General features: G+C 42.9%; 1 protein-coding gene across 19 annotated transcripts in view; it reads left to right on the forward strand.

Moving 5' to 3' along the window:
- Positions 1 to 2,022: 2,022 nt before the first annotated feature.
- WDR20 (WD repeat domain 20) overlaps positions 2,023 to 18,252 on the forward strand; it is a 62,246-nt gene continuing 46,016 nt past the window's right edge. For 2 of the 19 annotated variants that reach the window (XM_077910660.1, XM_077910654.1), the window contains exon 1: positions 2,069 to 2,406. In XM_077910660.1, the coding sequence (XP_077766786.1) occupies positions 2,158 to 2,406 (249 nt within the window). In that variant the 5' untranslated portion in view covers positions 2,069 to 2,157. The other 17 variants (XM_077910651.1, XM_077910650.1, XR_013386936.1 and 14 more) reach the window with 16 other exon arrangements.

Consider the following 18,252-nt stretch of genomic DNA (forward strand, 5'->3'; position numbering starts at 1 on the left):
ATAACTAGGGAACACAGCTGAATTATTATTTTTTCGATTTTATTTATTTGAGAGAAAGACATGAGCGAGAGCAAGAGTGGGGATAAGGGTGGGAGAGGGAGAAGCTGACTCCCAGCTCAGCAAGGAACCCAAGAAAGGGCTCCATCCCAGGATCCCTGAAATCATGACCTGAGCGGAAGGCAGACACTTAACCAACTGAGCCACTCAGGTGCCCACACCTGAATTATTTTTAGAGGATTCCAGACGTCACTATCCCTCAAAGGTCTCATTATAAATATGTATTTTCAATGTAAAATAACTTAGGAAATTGGAATAAATCTGTGGTGACTGCAGCACACATCCTGGCAATTTTAAGACTTTTGATATCTATTTGACTTTTAGAGAAAGGCAGAGAACATAAAAACAATTACAACCAAAAGCTGTAGCTATTTTAGGGGTCTATTAATTAAATAGGACTTTGCTCTAGTGTTTTTTTTTTTGCCAACACGAACAACGGATACAGGATGTTGGTGTCAAAGGCATTGTTACATCATTGGCAGTACCTACTTGCCTTGTAATACATAAGATGTTTGTGATTCAGGCTCCTCTACCTCCATCTACTAATTTTGCGACCCTCCAGCTATGATTTGAATTTAAAGAAATAGTTCAGGGCAGGCGGGTGGCTCAGTGGTTTAGCACCTGCCTTCAGTCCAGGGTGTGGTCCTGGAGTACCGGGATCGAGTCCCACATTGGGCTCCCTGCATGGAGCCTGCTTCTCCCTCTGCCTCTCTCTCTCTCTCTGTCTTTCTCATGAATAAATATATAAAATCTTAAAAAGCGGGAGGCACCCCGGGTGGCCCAGCAGTTTAGCGCCTGCCTTCAGCTCAGGGCCTGATCCTGGAGACCCGGGATCGGATCGGGTCCCACGTCGGGGCTCCCTGCAGGAAGCCTGCTTCTCCCTCTGCCTGTGTCTCTGCGTCTCTCACAAATAAATAAATAACCTCTTTTTTTTTTTTTTAAATTTCAATAAAGACATAGTTCATTCTCGGTGTAACAAACGTCGGCTTCCTCCACCCTGTAATTCTCCCAGGAAATTTCTGTCGCTTTAGAAACTTTATGTGCAACCTGCCAAGGAAACCCAGCTGTAAGATAGTGACTGTCTAATCCTCGACCCGGGCGCCTGTCCTTCCACATCTACATCTAGCATAGCGTATGCACACAACTCTGCGTAGCAATCTGGCAGGTCCCACTTGAGCTGGTTTTTTCTTTTTTTCTTTTTCACCAGTGGCCTCTAATTGTCAAGCTACTGCGCATGAGAATAGCGCCTCGGGCTTCCCCTGGGTCTCTGGTTCCGAAAGCCGCTGCCCGACCCGACGCTCCCTCTTTGCTCCAAACACCTGGAGAGGACACACTGAAGCAGCGGAAGCGCCAGCACAACCTACTTCGCCCGACAGGCCGCCGGAGAGCCGACCTGCAGAGACACGCGCCAGGACCCACGTGTGCACCCACGTCCAGGGCGCTCCCGCCCCTTGCCCCCGCCCCCCCGCCGCCGGGACGCGGGGCGCTCAGGGCCCTCGGTACCTTCTCGGAAAGTGGCTCGGGGAGGCGCGGAGGGGTCCCCGAGCGTCGTGCGGGTGGCCCGGGGCAGCGGCCCCCAGCTTCGGGGAGCCCCCGCCGTGCCCCGAGGCAGGACGCCGGGGCTCCCCACGTGCCCACCGCGTACGGGGGCGCGGCCCTCTCCCTCCGCTCCTCCGGGCTGCGCCGGCCGCTCCAGGTCACGTCTGCGCTCGCGACCGCAGCCCCGCCGCGGCGTCTGCTGACCGGCGGGGCGGGTGGCGGGGAGGCGGCGGCGGCGGAGGCCGCCGCGGCGGGGGCGGAGGCGGCGGAGACGGCGGAGGCGGCGGCCTACCGCCTCACCTGCACCGCCCGGGGGCCGCCCCGAGGCCGCGCCCGGGGGCGGGGCCTGCGGACGCCCAGCCGCGCCGGGCGCGCCAGGTGAGCGCGCCTGCGCAGTGCGGCCGTAAACAAGCCCGCCCCTGCCCCTCGGCCGGCCTCCGCGGGGCCGCCTCGCGGGTGGGCGGGGCCACGAGGGAGAGGCGGGGGGCGGGGGGAAGGGACGGCGCCTGCGCGGTGGGCGTGATCCGGGCACTTAGGGCAGGATGAACGCTGCTTTCCAAGATGGCGACGGAGGGAGGAGGGAAGGAGATGAACGAGATTAAGACCCAATTCACCACTCGGGAAGGTCTGTACAAGCTGCTGCCGCACTCGGAGTACAGCCGGCCCAACCGGGTGCCCTTCAACTCGCAGGGATCCAACCCCGTCCGCGTCTCCTTCGTAAACCTCAACGACCAGTCCGGCAACGGCGACCGCCTCTGCTTCAATGTGGGCCGGGAGCTCTACTTCTATATCTACAAGGGGGTCCGCAAGGTACCGACCCGGGCGTCACCGGGGCTCGCCAGCGGCGTGGGCGGGGGCCGCGAGCAGGGTGGTGACAGTGGGGGCCGGGGTGACCGGTAGGGGCGGCGGTCGCTCGCACTTCGGAGTGGGCCGGTAACTCCGCTGGGGTGCTCCGGGGGAAGGGGGATTCGCGAGTAAGGACGGTGGTGCTGCCAGGGGGTGGGGGCGGTGGGAGGGGCCCGCGGGGTGCGGGGCTGGGTCCGGGAGGCCCGACCGGGCGCCGGCTGCCTTCCCCCTCGCAGGGTCCGTCGGGCTCCGACACGGCCAGGGAGCGGGCCTGCGAGTCCCCGGAAGAGGTGGGGTGGCCGTCGCGTCTGCCTAGACTGCCTGGCCTCCCGGGAGAGTTGGGAGCCTCGCTGCGGGGTGGGAACGGGGGCGCCGGGCGGCTGGGGAAGGTCTGCAAGGCGGAATCCCGGCTGGAAGCGGAGGACTGGAGACTAGGTCAGGAGGGACCTGCTCGGCACCGGGGGCTACTCCACCTGCTACCGCACTGACACTTCCTAGGAGCCTCTCTCTCTGCTGTTGACACTTTCCCCAGAAACCTCGGAAGGAGGACTGGCTGTCACTTTTCTCTGCCGGAGAACCTTCTCCGGAGAGATTAAGAGGGGTCATTTTGGCCCTTACAGAACGGAAAAGACTTATTATAGTTGGCAGGTCGAAGTGATGTTTTCAGTGATCTAAGCTAGGTTCATAGGGGTTCTGTGTCAGCGTGCCCGGATCATTCTTGTCCAACAAGTCAGACTGTGTCCCAAAAGAGGGAGGGATATGCCTTAAAAGCTACTTTACAAGAATCCTTTTTTTTTCCCCTTGGCGGGCGACTTAACATTAATTCTGTGAAGCATGTAATCATCCTTTAAAAATATCTCTTCGAAAGAAGCAACTTATTAGAGCTTTTCCTTTATTGGCTGTGTAACTCTGTTCTCCTTGAGTACTGCTTACTTTTGAGAGGTGGTCTTTGACTTGGAATTGATGTGTCCCCACAGTACCTAAGCCTGGAGAAAGGTGGCAACGTTCATTTACAAGTGTTTTTTTTTGTTGTTGTTGTTAGTGCGAAAGCACATTGCCCGTATTGAAGAGCGAACATTCTCTAGGATGTAATCTATCCAGATGCAGTAAGTTTTTGCTTGGTTTCAAGAACTAGGACGGGACAGTAGTATCCAGAGGTAGCAAGCGGTCTCATTTGTTCAAGGTGCATCTTTTTTTTTTTGGTGAGTGTTCATGATAAGCCTTCTACTGTGATTGAGACATGGTGTTATTACTGAAAGTAATTCCCTTCAGTTCTTTTTTTTTTTTTTTTCTCTCTCTCTCTCTCTTTTGGAACTGGGAAAGTGTGAAGTAGTTAGTAGTCCAGGAGCTGAAGTTTTAGTACTGCTCTCAACTTTTTTGCTGACTTGTTGGGTGACTTTGGATGAGTTTCTTTAATTCCAATCTGCTCCTCTTTAAAAAGTGAACATTGCAGTACTCACGTTGTAATTTTTAATATAATAGCTGTAATGAACTTTAAAGCCTGAAATATTTGGTAGGTGTAAAATACAGTTAAAATAAGCATTAAGAGTAACTGTCACACAGGAAGCTGCTATCCTGCCATTTATACGAGGACTGAAAGGATCAACTTTTTCTCTGGAAATAAGTTTAGAATTTTAAGTTACTAACACTTGTATAAGATTTTAAACGTGCTGAATAGCTAAATTTACCAACAGTTACTAGTTTCGACGTTACCTTTTTTATAAGAAAGTTTTCTTTGAAAGTGTGTTATTTCTGAGGCATTCTCTAGTGGCAGACCTTATCTGGACCTGGTCGCCTTGGTTTGCATCATAAAACAGATCTCTTGCTTGGAAGTATCATAGTTGTGTTCTCGTAGTGGGATGCTATTTGACGAAGGTTAAAACAAGGAGAGCTTTTCAGAACCACACTCCAAAATTATTTTAAACAAGACAAATCTTAAATATGTAGATTTCTTTTTAGCTGTATAATTTATTTGGGTGCTAACTTTTTTTTGGTAAAATTTCATTTACATGCAGTGACATAGCATTGTATGGTGGACATTTTAGTTCTCTTCTAGCCATTGTAATTCTTTTAGAAAAATTGTTTTCCATGAAAGAGTTTGCATGTATTTATTGTTATTTTTGAGTATAAGTGCTTGTTTTTAAGACTGTCTTTTTTGATTTTAAAATAGAGCAGATAGTTTTTCTTACTCAGGAAACCGAAATTTACTTTTTGAGGTTAGGAGTTATAACTCTCTTCTTGACAGTTGGTCATTTTGACTGTTTTTATTAGTTTTTTTTTTCATTGGGGCATACAGAGTTTTACAACAATCATTTGGATTATTCAGAAGGTCTAATATGGATGCATACATTCAATTTAAATGTAAAATAAGTGAAAAGTAAGTCTTTGAAAAACTTAAGTCATTTATTTTTATTTTTATTATTTTTGTAAGATTTTATTCATTTATTCATGAGAGACAGAGAGAGAGAGAGAGAGAGAGACAGACTCAGGCTGAGGGAGAAGCAGGCTTCCTGAAGGGAGCCTGATGTGGGACTCGATCCTGAAACTCCAGGATCATGCCCTGAGCCAAACGCAAACGCTCAACCCCTGAGCCACCCAGGCGACCTGAAAAACTTAAGTCATGAACTATGTGCTGCCATTCCTGAAGGGAAGTATGGAGTCATGGAGGGAGTGGAGTGAATGAGGAGGTAGTCTCAAATGTGAGTCAAGGAGTGTATTCTTGGCCCTTTAAAAAGATGTGCAAGTCCGTTTCTAGAGCTAGAGGGGACTTTTGAGTTTTGCAGTTTCACCCTTTTCCAGAAAACCAAGGCTAGAGAAGGAGTAACCTGTGTTACAGTTTTTTTTTTTTTTTTTTTTTTTTTCTTCTCATGGTCAGGAAAATGAAGCACAACTGAATCTAAAGAGCTGTCATAGTGAGAAGGGACTGATCAAGCTTTTGATCGCACGGATGCCATATCCTCCAAGCATTTCAAGATCTGCCCCAGCATTTTGCCATTTATTATCTCATCGAATCTTGATAGCATTCCTGTGAGGTACAAGAAAGCATCTTCTTTTCACAGTTGAAGTTTGGGATGGAGTTACTTGTGTAAGGACATGTAGTTTTGTGAATTTATTTTGCTTACCTGAAGATAATCTGAGTATTTATTTATTTATTTTAAAAGATTTATTTATTTATTCATGAGAGAGAGAGAGAGAGAGAGAGAGAGGCAGAGACATAGAGAGAGAAGCAGGCTCCTCACAGGGAACCTGATATGGGACCTGATCCCAGTTCCTGGGATTACGACCTGGGCTGAAGGCAGACACCCAACTGCTGAGGCACCCATGGGTCCCATATGAGCATTGATTTAATATGTTAATCATTTCAGCAAATATTTGAGTGACTATAATGCTAATAATTATACAAGGTGGGGTATCTACAGTAGAGTATGACCCTATCCCTTTCTCCAAAGAACTTATCAATTCTTAGCCTTTAAACCTTCTTATAGAATACTTGGCCTTCCTTTTTTTAAAAAAAAGGTTGTTTTGGGATAAAGATGCCAAAGGTAGCTGGGTTTATTGGACCAGTGCTTTCATTTTATGAGATGTTTTTATATAAATGTGAATGGCCACCATTCAGATCTCAGCTTAAATGTCACTTCCATAGCATATCCTGCTTTGAATTCCCAGGCTAGATCAACTTTCCTTCATATTCTCATAACATCCTGAACTTTGCCTTTCTAGCACATTTCTCAATTTGTAATTCTCTGGGTGATAATCTGTCTCTTCTATAAACAAAGATTGCTTAGAAGAGAGACCATGTGTTTTCTGCTTTCACTGTTTTCCTAGCACCCAGCAGAGTGTCTGGCATGAGGTAGGCCCTTACTATTTATTTGTTGGGTGAATGAATGGGTAAAGCATCAGTGTCCATCTATACCGTACTCTTAATTAATTAATTAATTAATTAATTAAAGTAGGCTCCATGCTGGGCATGGAGCTCATCGCAGAGCTTCAACTCACAACCCTGAGATCAAGACCTGAATTGAGATCAAGAGTGAAAGCTTAATGGACTGAGCCACCTAGGCACCCCATATGCCATACTTTTAAAAAGATCTCTTCAAGCCAAATAACCTATTTAATTTTGGTCTCCCAAATAATGGATATTTTTAATGGCTCACATCTTTGTAAAGACATTTTGCTTTTTAAATATTTTATTTATTTATTAGAGACACAGAGAGAGTGGCAGAGACGCAACACAGACAGAGGGAGAAACAGGCTCCATGCAGGGAGCCACATGTGGGACTCGATCCTGGGACAGGGATTATGCCCTGAGCCAAAGGCAGCTGCTCAACCACTGAGCCACCCAGGTGTCCCATTTGTAAAGACATTTTAAAATTATTGTTAGTAGGTAACAAATTTAGCTTTCTTACAACTGGGAAATTGTGTAGCAAGAGACCATGAAGTAATGGAAAGTAACCAAATGACACGTTACTTTTAATCTATTTCTGTCACAACATATTACCTATCAAAATTTATGGGGTTTTTAATTTATTTTTATTTTTTAATGATTTTATATATTTATTCATGAGAGACACACAGAGAGAGGTAGAGACACAGGTAGAGGGAGAAGCAGGCTCCACGCAGGGACTTGATCCCGGGTCTCCAGACCATGTCCTGGGCTGAATGTGGTGCTAAACTGCTGAGCCATGGAGGCTGCCCTCAAATCTGTGTTCTAATAGACAACTTTTATTTATTTATTTATTTTTTTAAATTTTTATTTATTTATGATAGTCACACAGAGAGAGAGAGAGGGAGGCAGAGACACAGGCAGAGGGAGAAGCAGGCTCCATGCACCGGGAGCCCGACGTGGGATTCGATCCCAGGTCTCCAGGATCGCGCCCTGGGCCAAAGGCAGGCGCCAAACCGCTGCGCCACCCAGGGATCCCTCTAATAGACAACTTTTAAAAACTATACGCAGAATTACTTAACATTCAAATCAAAGAGGCTACTTTTTTTTTTCCTCTCCCATCTTAAGATTCTGGGACAGAAATGTGTTGCCCAGAGATGTTATTGGAGCAATTCCTACAATGGTGGGGGCAGGGGGGAGGAAGAAGGGGCGTAGAATTAGATGGCTTCCAAGGCCTTTTCAACTCTTAAGGTTGTGGGAGTCTGTGCTCAAGTTTTTTAATGAAAATAAATCCATCTTTCTATTGGGAAGATGTCTTCCTGTCTTGTATTCATTGCCTACTCAATGGGAATTGAGGAGTGGGGTGTGTTGTGAAAGCAAGTAGAACTTGTGATTCTAGGTCTTTATACTAGAAAAAGCTTTGTACTCACTATGTTGACATGAAGCTGGGGCGAGAAGAAGAGTCATATAATAACAGCTAAAATATTTTCAGAGCCAGAGTTTATCCAGGAGTGCAATGGGTTGACTTGGGAGAGAATGAGTGTTCTATGTGGAGGTAGTCTGTCTCTTTCTCAAAGACTTCAGGACCACCTGTTGGTGACTGAGTAATTCATTGGGGGGGGGGGGGGCGGTGAGCTAGAAGCCTTTCAAAGGTTTTTCCCACAGGCTAGTTTTGGCTACTGACCTCTCCAGAGAGGGTCATGTCTTGTTCACAACTTTGACTCCATTTGTAATTGTCACATCTCTCTGCTCCCTATTTCTAGTTTAGAAAGAGGCGTGGACGATTAGGATTTTTTATATCAAATTTACTTTGAGAAATTTTGTACTATATTTAGTAGGGTACATGTGGAGTTGAATGGAAACATTTTTCCATTCAGAAGACATTACTTAATATCTTCTGAAATATTGATAATTGCTTAGTTATTTGGCTGTCAAATCTTGTATACTAATCTGCCTTATCTGCCTCATCATTTAAGAGCAGGCGAGAGAAACTTTTATATGATACCTTGGTCTCTTGACCTTGAAGAGGAGGAGGATGATGAAATTTTGAAGAACAGAATGGATGGATATGAGCAATGATAAGCTCTCACAATATATCTGTGAAATCCATGAGATACTCATGAATGTCATTGTTTTAGCAAATATTTTCAGGGCCATGCTTACCAGATAAGAGATACTGTTCTAGATGCTGGGTATAGACAAAGCCTTTTGCCCTCAAGAAAACTTGTCGCCTATGTTTATTATTATTGAGTTAATTTAGTGACTTCATTTTATTTAAGTATTTATTGTGCTAGAAAACTTGAGCAAGAATCAAAACATTGTGGATTTTATCACTGACTAGATTGGCTATATGCCTAAAGAACCTTGTTTTAAAAATGTGAAGATTTTTGTACTGGTGTTTGAGGTCTTAGAGAACTATTTTATTTATATTTCAATGAGGTTAGTTTGTACAGAAATATGAAATATCCTGTGTGATTATTTAGGAGTAAACATCAAAAACAGAAATAACTTTAATTGGTAGACATTCTTAGTCTTCATTTTCAGGACATTTTAAGTTGTCTGGGAAGATCAGTGATAAGTTACCTTATTCTCAGAACATTTGGCATCTGTTATTTATGATAAAGCACAAGATACGTCTTGTTCTTTAAAAAATAATCCTGTGGGGCACCTGTGGGTGGCTCAGTCTCTGTTAAGTGGTGGCTTTCAGCTCAGGCCTTCATCTTAAGGTCCTGGGGTTGAGGCCCCAGTCAGGCTCCCTGCTCAGCAGGGAGTCTGCTTCTCCCTCTGCCCCTCCCCCAGCTCATATTCTCTCTCTCTCTGTCTCTCTCTCTCAAATAAAATAAAATAAACTAATCCTCATTCATGAAGTGTTTATTACAGAGCTTTTATTTACAAGGTATGGGGGATCCCTGGGTGGCGCAGCGGCTTGGCGCCTGCCTTTGGCCCAGGGCGCGATCCTGGAGACCCGGGATCAAATCCCATGTCGGGCTCCTGGTGCATGGAGCCTGCTTCTCCCTCTGCCTGTGTCTCTGCCTCTCTCTCTATGTCTATCATAAATAAATAAATCTTTAAAAAAAAAAAAAGAAAAAAAAACAAGGTACTGTTGTCTGTTGTGGATGATGTAAGGGTGAAGTAAGATACTTCTGCCTGTAAGGGGCTTGTATTTTTGTACTGGTAATTGTAATATAAAGTAGTGTGTGCTGTGCACATGTTATAACCAATGCAAGTATCAAGTGGAATTAAGGAGTAAAGCTGAAGTGGAGAAGTATTTCTCTGCCTACAAGGAGAAGGATATTAGATTGGATTTCACACGTGATGGATTGGATTTCATGATTTGCCATGAAATACTGTGTATAGATCATGTTTTTATAAATTTAAAAACTTCTGTCTTTATATTTCTAATTTCAGAAATGCTTTATCTTTGTTTCTGATTGAGTTGGCAGTTGCTCTTACCTTGTAGCATTTTTCTCAACTTCACAACTTCTCTGCCAGTTGGTAATTTGTAAATTGAGTCATGGTTTGCATTCTCAATTCTATTTTGTAATATGGATTTTTTAAAAGTAGGGTATATTGTACTAAAAACATGCCAAACCAGTCTTTGCTACACTTTTATCTTGTTTTGTACCGGTAGGAAAATTTACTTGTAGACTTTATAAGAAAGAAGAATGAGGAAGGAATTTATAAGATTTTTATATTTTAAAAGCAAGAATAGAAATATTTTCACATATTTTCAAGTAACCACATTATAGATGATCTCTGTGGCTTGGATCTGTCTTTCCTTTGGTTGATTCACATCCAGCCTCACTGCTGTACTGCATTTTTTTTTCCCTGGTACAACAGAACTGGTACATGGGCTCATTCTCTTTGCTTACTTTGATCTTCGTTTCAGAGGCTCCGTCTCGTCTTAATGTCTCATTTAATAAATATTTGAGTGGTTTTACGTGAAAAGCAGTATACTAGACTATGGGAAATCAAAGAAGTATGAGACATGATCCCTGACCTTCAGAGGATTATCGATTATCGTCCAACCCAGAAGATAAGATATTCACATACGCATTCATTCTATCAGATTTATTGAGGGGTTGCTCTGTGTTGTTGTTGAGACAGAATCTGCCATCAAGGAGTTCATAGTCCAGTGGAATAATAAATGACTTATTCATTGAGCTAACATTTATGGTAGACCCAAAGACAAATAAGGCATAGTCCCTAGCCTAAAGTGCCTACAATCTGATGGTGAGGTGGACAAGTAAGTAGTGGTGAGATGTGCAGATGGCGTCTTATTTTAGACAATATTCACTTAATAGTGCTGCTTAATCTGAATAGAGTTTAGGGGATATGTCAACCTAGATGGGAAAAAACTCTAACTGCATTCCAACATGTCCTTCCAATTATGGATCTAGGCAACAAATCACAATAGTGACAGGCTTGTGACTTCATCACCAGTGAAAATCACAGGTGTTTGTTTGCATATCACATTATGGTTGTTCTGGATGTATCAGATGCCATTTACACTCTTCGCTACTTTAAAATTGCAGTAGTTAGTGGATCTGCACTAGAGCTTTTCGTTCAGTGGGAAAGAAACTTTTAGAGATCCTAAATTTGTTTAGTAGCTACTTTAATGATTGATTTCCTTTGTAATCTTTTGTATTTAGAAACATCCTTGTGAGAAGGAGTCCATGGCACAGAAAGCTTAAGCACCCTGATTTTGATTATCTCGGCTTACCTTACCTGCTGTTATGTGTGATTGAATGTTAAGAGTGACAGTTCTCTCCTGTCCTGTTAAGTGACACTTCTAGCTCCACGAAGCGGCCTCTGTGATACTTGTGGGTGTTTTTGACTCAGTAGCTGAGCTGATTATCTAGAATTCTAAGTTGAGCATGTCTTGTGTTGCTTTTCTTTTTCTTCTGGTTCATTCCTTTGCTCTTGCTGCCACTAACTAGAGGGAGGAATATAAGAAGTATTTACAAAATTGACTCTTGTAAGAGTGTTTCTCTGGTTTTCAGATCATAGATGATTACAATACGATGTTACAGTGTGATGTTTGCCTCAGTTGCAGCGAGAACTTAGAGAGGTTTTAGCAAGTTGACATTTGAACTGATTTCTGATGGGTTGTTGGGCTGAAGAGGGAAGGGATTCTAAACCAAGACAGCTAGAGGCCAGAGGCCTGAGGATGTGACATGGCTCCTCCAGGGGTCACTGTGAGGATTGAAGCTTAGCAAGGCTTGATTAGAGAGAGCAAGATTATCTTCTTTCCTGTTTAATGTTGGCTATATCCTAGCTTCCAGAACTCTTAGTGTGGTTTTTAAAATGATTTTTTAAAATGTATTTTCTTTCTTTTGGTACTATTTCTGAGGTAATGTACTACGTTAGTATATTGTCCTCCTGTAGGACTCCTCCTAGCATATTGTCCTCTTTCAGGACTCAGGTCATCACATTGTATCAGCACCATCCCTGCTGGACCCTCATCGCTTCCCTTCATTTTTCAGTGATTTTGGCTCCTGCTATACTGCCACTCTTTTTAGCATTCTAAATGCTGTGATTAGTCCTTAACCAACCCTTTTGTACTCACTTTCAGTTCTAACCCTGGCTCAGTTGAAACCTACAGCAAAAGGGAAGAAAAAGCTCCCTTTGGCCCCCACCAACTTGTTACCCGTCCTTTGCTACCAGCAGCCACTGCTCCAGTTTCTTAGCTACTTCTCAGAGCAAAGCTCCTCTAGGTTGTCTGGATCCTCACAGTTTGGTGCACAGATTTGTGCCATCAGTGTCATCACGTGGGAACTTGTGGGAAGTACAGAATTAGGCCTCATTCCCAGCCTCCTGAGTCAAAATCTGCATTCTAAGGGTGTCCAGGTGGTTTGGGTGCTCACTGAAGTTGGACAGGCTTTGGTCTTCACTAGCTTTCTTTAGTTCTTTCACTGCCTCTTCAGACTTAATTCCAGCAAAATTATTGCACCTTCCTGCTGTCTATTTTAAGTGTATAATTCAATGATTTTTAGCAAACTTACCAAGTTGCACAACTGTTACCATGATCCAGTTTTAGAACATGAGGGATTGTTTTTAAATTTAATTTTGTGTAAGTTTCAGTTATGCTAGATGAATAAATTCTAGAGATCTGCTGTGCAGCATAGTGCCTGTAGTTAACAACATGGTATTGTGCACTTCAGAATGTTAAGACGGTTAAGTGTTCTTACCACAAAAACAAAAAAATAAAGGGACATAAGGAGACTTTTGTAGGTGCTGGGTATGTCTTTTACCTTGGTTATGGTGATGGTATCATGGGTGTTTGCCTATGTCCAAACTCATAAAGCTATACACATTTAATATGTGCACTTCCTTGTATAGCAATTACTTATACAGACTTATACTTCAATAAGTCTATTAGGAAATAAATTTAATTTTGTGTTTTCATTATATAAAACATTTATGTGCATCCAACATCAGAATTATAAAACAAGGTTCTGTTCAGAGAGGTTTAGCTTACATTTCTGTCCTCCCTGCAGTTTCCTTCCTCTCCTTATAATCATTTTATTTGTTTTTGACTCATCCTTCTGTTGCTGTAAGAATAAAATGACATTTGAGCTGAGAAGAAGTTGAATAAGCATACTATGTATGGTATTTTGCATCTCGTTTTTTTTCTGCTTAATGATATATATTGGAGATCTTACCGTATTACTAAGTAGAGAGCGTCTTCATTTTTATAATTGTTTGATACTCCACAATGTAAATATATGTCACATTTAACCAGGTGGTTCTTGATTGTTAATTTCTTTTTATATTACAGATAATGCTGCAGTAAATAACTTTGCATGTATATTGTTTTGTACCGAAGCAGGTAGACTTACAGGATATATTTCCAGAAGAGGTTACTTCTGGGTCAGAGGGTTAATGTGTGTGTGTGTGTGTGTGTGTGCGCGCTTGTGTGTGTATATATTTGATAAATATCTTTCAAATTACCCTTCATAGGGAGGAATTGTACTATTCAGTACTCACATGTGAGAGTACCTGTTTTCACCACAGCCTCACTGGCAGAGCGTGTTGTCAAATTTGCATTTGATCTCATAGGTGAGAAATTAATTTAAATTTTTTTTGTTTTTCCCTTGTGATGAGAGCAGTTGAGCATCTTTGTATATATAAGAATGGAATATATTTTTTTTTCTATGAAATGTCTGTTTCATATCTCTTGCCCATTTTTGTGTTGGATTGTTGGATATCTTTGATTTTTTTTTTTTTAAAGGAATTATGTATTGGGGAGATCAGCCTTTTGTGATATGAGTTACAGATTTTTTTCTTTCATTTGTCATATGTCTTGTAACTTTGCTTAGGGGTGTGCGTGTGTATTTGTTTTTGCCTTGAATAATTTTCATATTTTTGTAGTTAAATTTTATAAATTTGTAAATTTTTAAAATAAAATTTTCTGGATAAATCAGAGCCGTGGTTTTATTATTTAGGTTATTACCTAGTTGTCGTTCTCCAAGATTTAAAGAAGAGGGAAAAGATTTACATTTTAATATTTGACAGGTTTAAGAAGGACTTCTAGGAGTAAGAGGTGAACATTGATTGAAAGGTGCTATAGGGATCCCTGGGTGGCGCAGCGATTTGGCGCCTGCCTTTGGCCCAGGGCGTGATCCTGGAGACCCCGGATCGAATCCCACATCGGGCTCCCGGTGCATGGAGCCTGCTTCTCCCTCTGCCTGTGTCTCTGCCTCTCTCCCTCTGTGTGTCTACCATAAATGAATAAATAAAATCTTTAAAAAAAAAAAAAAAAAAAAAAAAAAGAAAGGTGCTATAAAAGGAGGTGGTGGATGGTGATTCACTAGTTTTTACAATTTGGTGTACTTCATATATATTATAATGTTTGGGATGTTTTGGTTTGCAAGGAAGAGGAAACCCAACTCAAACTAGTGGCTTGTGTCGTTGAATATTCCACAGGTAAAGTGGGCTTTAGGCATGGTTTGATTGAGGCACCAGCTCAATTTTGCTGAGATCTACTTGATTTTGCCTTATGTCAGCCTGGCCTGAGCAGCAAAATGGTGGTAGCGATCTAGGTTTCACATTTGTGTGACGCATGGTCCAGAATTAGAGCTAGTATATAGGACGAGAGTGAACAGCACTTCTAGACATTTTCTCAGAAGATTAAGAAAGATTGTTTTATTGAAGCCCCCAGCAAACCTTTTTCTTTGACCTATTGCCCTATATTGGATTACCAGCCCACTCCTGTGACCTTCAACAAGGAGATGAGATTACCTAATACCCTCATTGCCCTGGAGCCCCCTCTAGGGCTGCAGTGTGAGTAGATAGCAGATAGGAGAATAAATCTATATGTAGATACTGGGTAGTCAACCAAGAGATGCAAACTACACTGAGGGTCTTATGCTGGCTTAGGTATTAGCAACCCACAAGTAACAGTTTTTTCCTTGAGTTCATGGTAAGATGTATTGGTAAGAAAGGGAAGACAGCACACCGTAGCTGAAGGACCACTTGGGGTGCTCTGTACTCATGCACGGTTTAGAAACCTTCTTTCTTTTGCTCCTGCTATTTGACTACTATGAATCTCCTCCCACTTTTTCACACAATTTGGAATTTTTTGTTTGAATCTGTCTCCCCCACTAGACTGAAATCTTGAGGGCAGAAACCATCTTATTCATCCACATCACAGTGCATGTACATAATGGGCACATTGTGTCCATTTTAAAGGAAGTAGTTGGTTGAGATTATAGTCCTGTAAGGATTTGCTTGAGTAAATTAGATGATCTTTCAAAATTCCTGTCACAAGCCAAATATGGTCGCTGTTAGTAACCAAAGCTCACAGAGGCAGGGTTGCCAGTCCCTTTTGCTTTCATTGAGAGGCTCTTAGAAATTAGCCACAGCCTCTAATCTTGTGCTTTTCTTCTGGGCTAACCCAGGAGGAAGCCGTGGTTAGTGTCTTGATCATCTGGAGCTAGCTTGGTTTGGAAGCTACATCTTCCTTGTCCTGTGTCCTAGACAAAATTGCTCATACTGTTCCTTCCAGTCCCTTTTGCTTCTTCCTGCTTAATTACAGGAACTGCACAACTCCTGACATTGCACTTTTCTTTCCTCTGGATTTTGGAATAGGGGTGCATGTAGCTATCAAGACTGAGGCAGCATTAGCTCAGCTAATTAAAAAAAACGGTGGGTATTATGCTTAGGGCTTTCCTTAACAGGGCAGCAGTTGGCATTTCCCCGATTGCTCAGAAAGTGGGAAGCAGGTAGAGCTGGAAAGGCAGAGTCCTGACTGCTGGCTGTACTTCTAAGTGCAGCACTGACTAGGCGTAGATCCATGGCCACGCCTCCTGGGGTTCCTTTGGAGCTTCTACCCTTTTAGACCATCCGCTTTTCTCTCTTCCTTATGGCCCATACTGACCTATGGTCACCTCTGCTCATTGAAGACTTCGGGACTCCCCTCACAGCCTTCCTTTCCACTCCAGTCCTGCTGTCATCTTGGGTGGTTTTATGTCCACGACAAGACACTAGAGGTACCTTGGCTTCCACGTCCACCCCCATCGTCCTCCTCTAGTCCACCTCTGGCACTGATTCCCATAGTGATGCTCTGGATCTCAGCAGCAGCTGAATCGGCTTCAGCTCCAAAATGACTAATTCAGATGGAAACTTGTCCTTCTGCTCCAATGTGACCTTGGTTCCCACCCTTCTAATTTCTCTAGGATACTCAACTTTCTGCTGCCAAATCTATAGATACCATGGGTCCTGTAGCTTCCTTGCCCTCTCTTCAGCAGCATTGGCACAACTGATCATTGGCTTTTCTTTGAAACACTCCTGGTCATGACACTTTAGTTTCGACTCTCTACCTTTCTGGCCCACCCCTCTCCGGCCATTCAGTAGTACTTCTTGCCTTTGCTGGTTCCTTCTACTCCACCTCATCTTGAACTGGGCCCTGTTCCCATTTCCTTTCTCACTCCTATTGTAAGTCTCTGTTTTCACATCAGTCTCTCTGATGTGCTATTTCCCTTTCATAGAAAGTCTGTTTTCTAATATTGTTTGGTTATGCCTCCCCCCCATCCCCAAAGGAAGAAGTATTTATTACAGTAGATTAACCCAGTGGGTCTTCCTTGGACACATGAATCTAGTTGTGATGGCTTTTAAAATGTACACTGCATGTGCACCTCTGTCACTGTCAGCTCTAGATCTTCCTTCTTGATGGTGACTTTGGCCAGCTCCTTCTCCTGTTGCCTTTTGCTGTCTGGACCATCTGTCTGCAATGGTGGATATGGGCATCACCGGGTTGGATGATGCCCATCCCCTCCTCTGCAGAGCCGTGGCCAGCTTGGGGCTCTTTGGCAGCTGGTGGACTCAGTCACCAGCTGGGCTTCCCTTTCTCATTCTTCCTTCCTGAGCAGACTTGCAAGAGCTCCTCAGTTAAAATGTTGTTTCAAAGAATCAGCTACTGTTTGTTTTCTGTTTCTTAATATGTTGTAATCTTTATTTCCTTTCTAGGTTTTCGCTCCCCCTCTTTTTTATGATGTGTTCAAAGCTGTAGAATTTAGCAGTTATTTTTTTAGCAGTTTTTTATATGTTAGATATGTGGTAATACATACTACTGTTATTAAAATCTAAATATTTTGGGCAGCCCGGGTGGCTCAGCGGTTTAGTGCCACCTTCAGCCCAGAGCGTGATCCTGGAGACCCGGGATCGAGTCCCATGTCAGGCTCCCTGCATGGAGCCTGCTTCTCCCTCCGCCTCTGTCTCTCTCTGTCTCTGTCTCTGTCTCTCTCTGTCTCTCATGAATAAATAAATAAAATCTTAAAAAAAAAAACAGTCTAAATATTTCATTATTTCTATTTTTATTCCCTCACACTTTAATTTCTAAGCGGACGTGTTTTTAGTTTCTGTTCATGGTGTTTAATTTTGTTATTGATCAATTTGCTTTCATTGTATGGTCAGAGAATATGCTTTTTTGATATTAGCTATTTGAAATGTGATGAGACCTTTCTTTGTGATCCAGTTAGCATGTTCCATATGTTTTTAAAAGAAGGTATAAAAAAAAAAAAAAGAAGGTATATTCTTGGGTTGCTTGGGTGGCTCTATCACTTAAGCATCTGACTCTTGTTTCACCTCAGGTCATGATCTCAGGGTCCTGAGATGGAGCTGCATTGGGCTCTATGCTCAGTGGGGAGTCTGCTTGAAGATTCTGTCCCTCTGTCCTTCCTCTGAATTCTGCACATATTTTCTGTGAGGCTTAAGGTGATGTAACTGTGTGCATGTTTGTTCAAGTTTTTTGTTGTTCAAGTTTTTAATGCTGTTCCTCTCTTTACAATATTTTAACTGTGTTATTTATCAATTTCTGTTAGTTGTGATAAGTATCTCATTATTCTGGGGACTTGGCAATTTCTCTATCATTTTTTGGTTTATATTACATTTAGAATTGGGAGTCTTTGTGAATTGTTTTTGTGCTGATATATGTACTCTTGATTGTATCTTATTTTATCCAAAATTCTGTTTTGAGGATTGGAAATCGGTTTATTAGTACTTGTATGGAATGACTTTCTTTTCCTTATTTCCAACTTATTTATGTAGTTTTTGTTTTCTATGTGATTTTTTTATCCTTTTTAAATGATTTTTATTTCATTTTTGTCTCTAACACTTTCTTCTCTTGTCTCCCTCTCTCCCCTACCTACTTTCCTTGTGTCAGGAATCTCGGTCATTATTTTGTTTGTTTTATTTTTAGTAATCTCTACATCTAATTTGGGGCTCGAACTAACGACCTCAGAGATGAAGAGTTGTATTCTCTTCTGGCTGAACCAGTGGGGTGCCCTAGGATCTTCACTGCCCTCACACATCTCCCCTGGCACCAGGCAGGCCTCTGACTGGCCCCCTGCTATGCCTGTGCTCCCCTCTATCTTATTCTCTATACAGTAGCCAGTGTGGTCTTTAAAAAGTGAATCTGATTGTCA

This window comes from Canis aureus, chromosome 9, assembly GCF_053574225.1.
Source record: "Canis aureus isolate CA01 chromosome 9, VMU_Caureus_v.1.0, whole genome shotgun sequence".
Classification (NCBI taxonomy): Eukaryota; Metazoa; Chordata; class Mammalia; order Carnivora; family Canidae; genus Canis; species Canis aureus.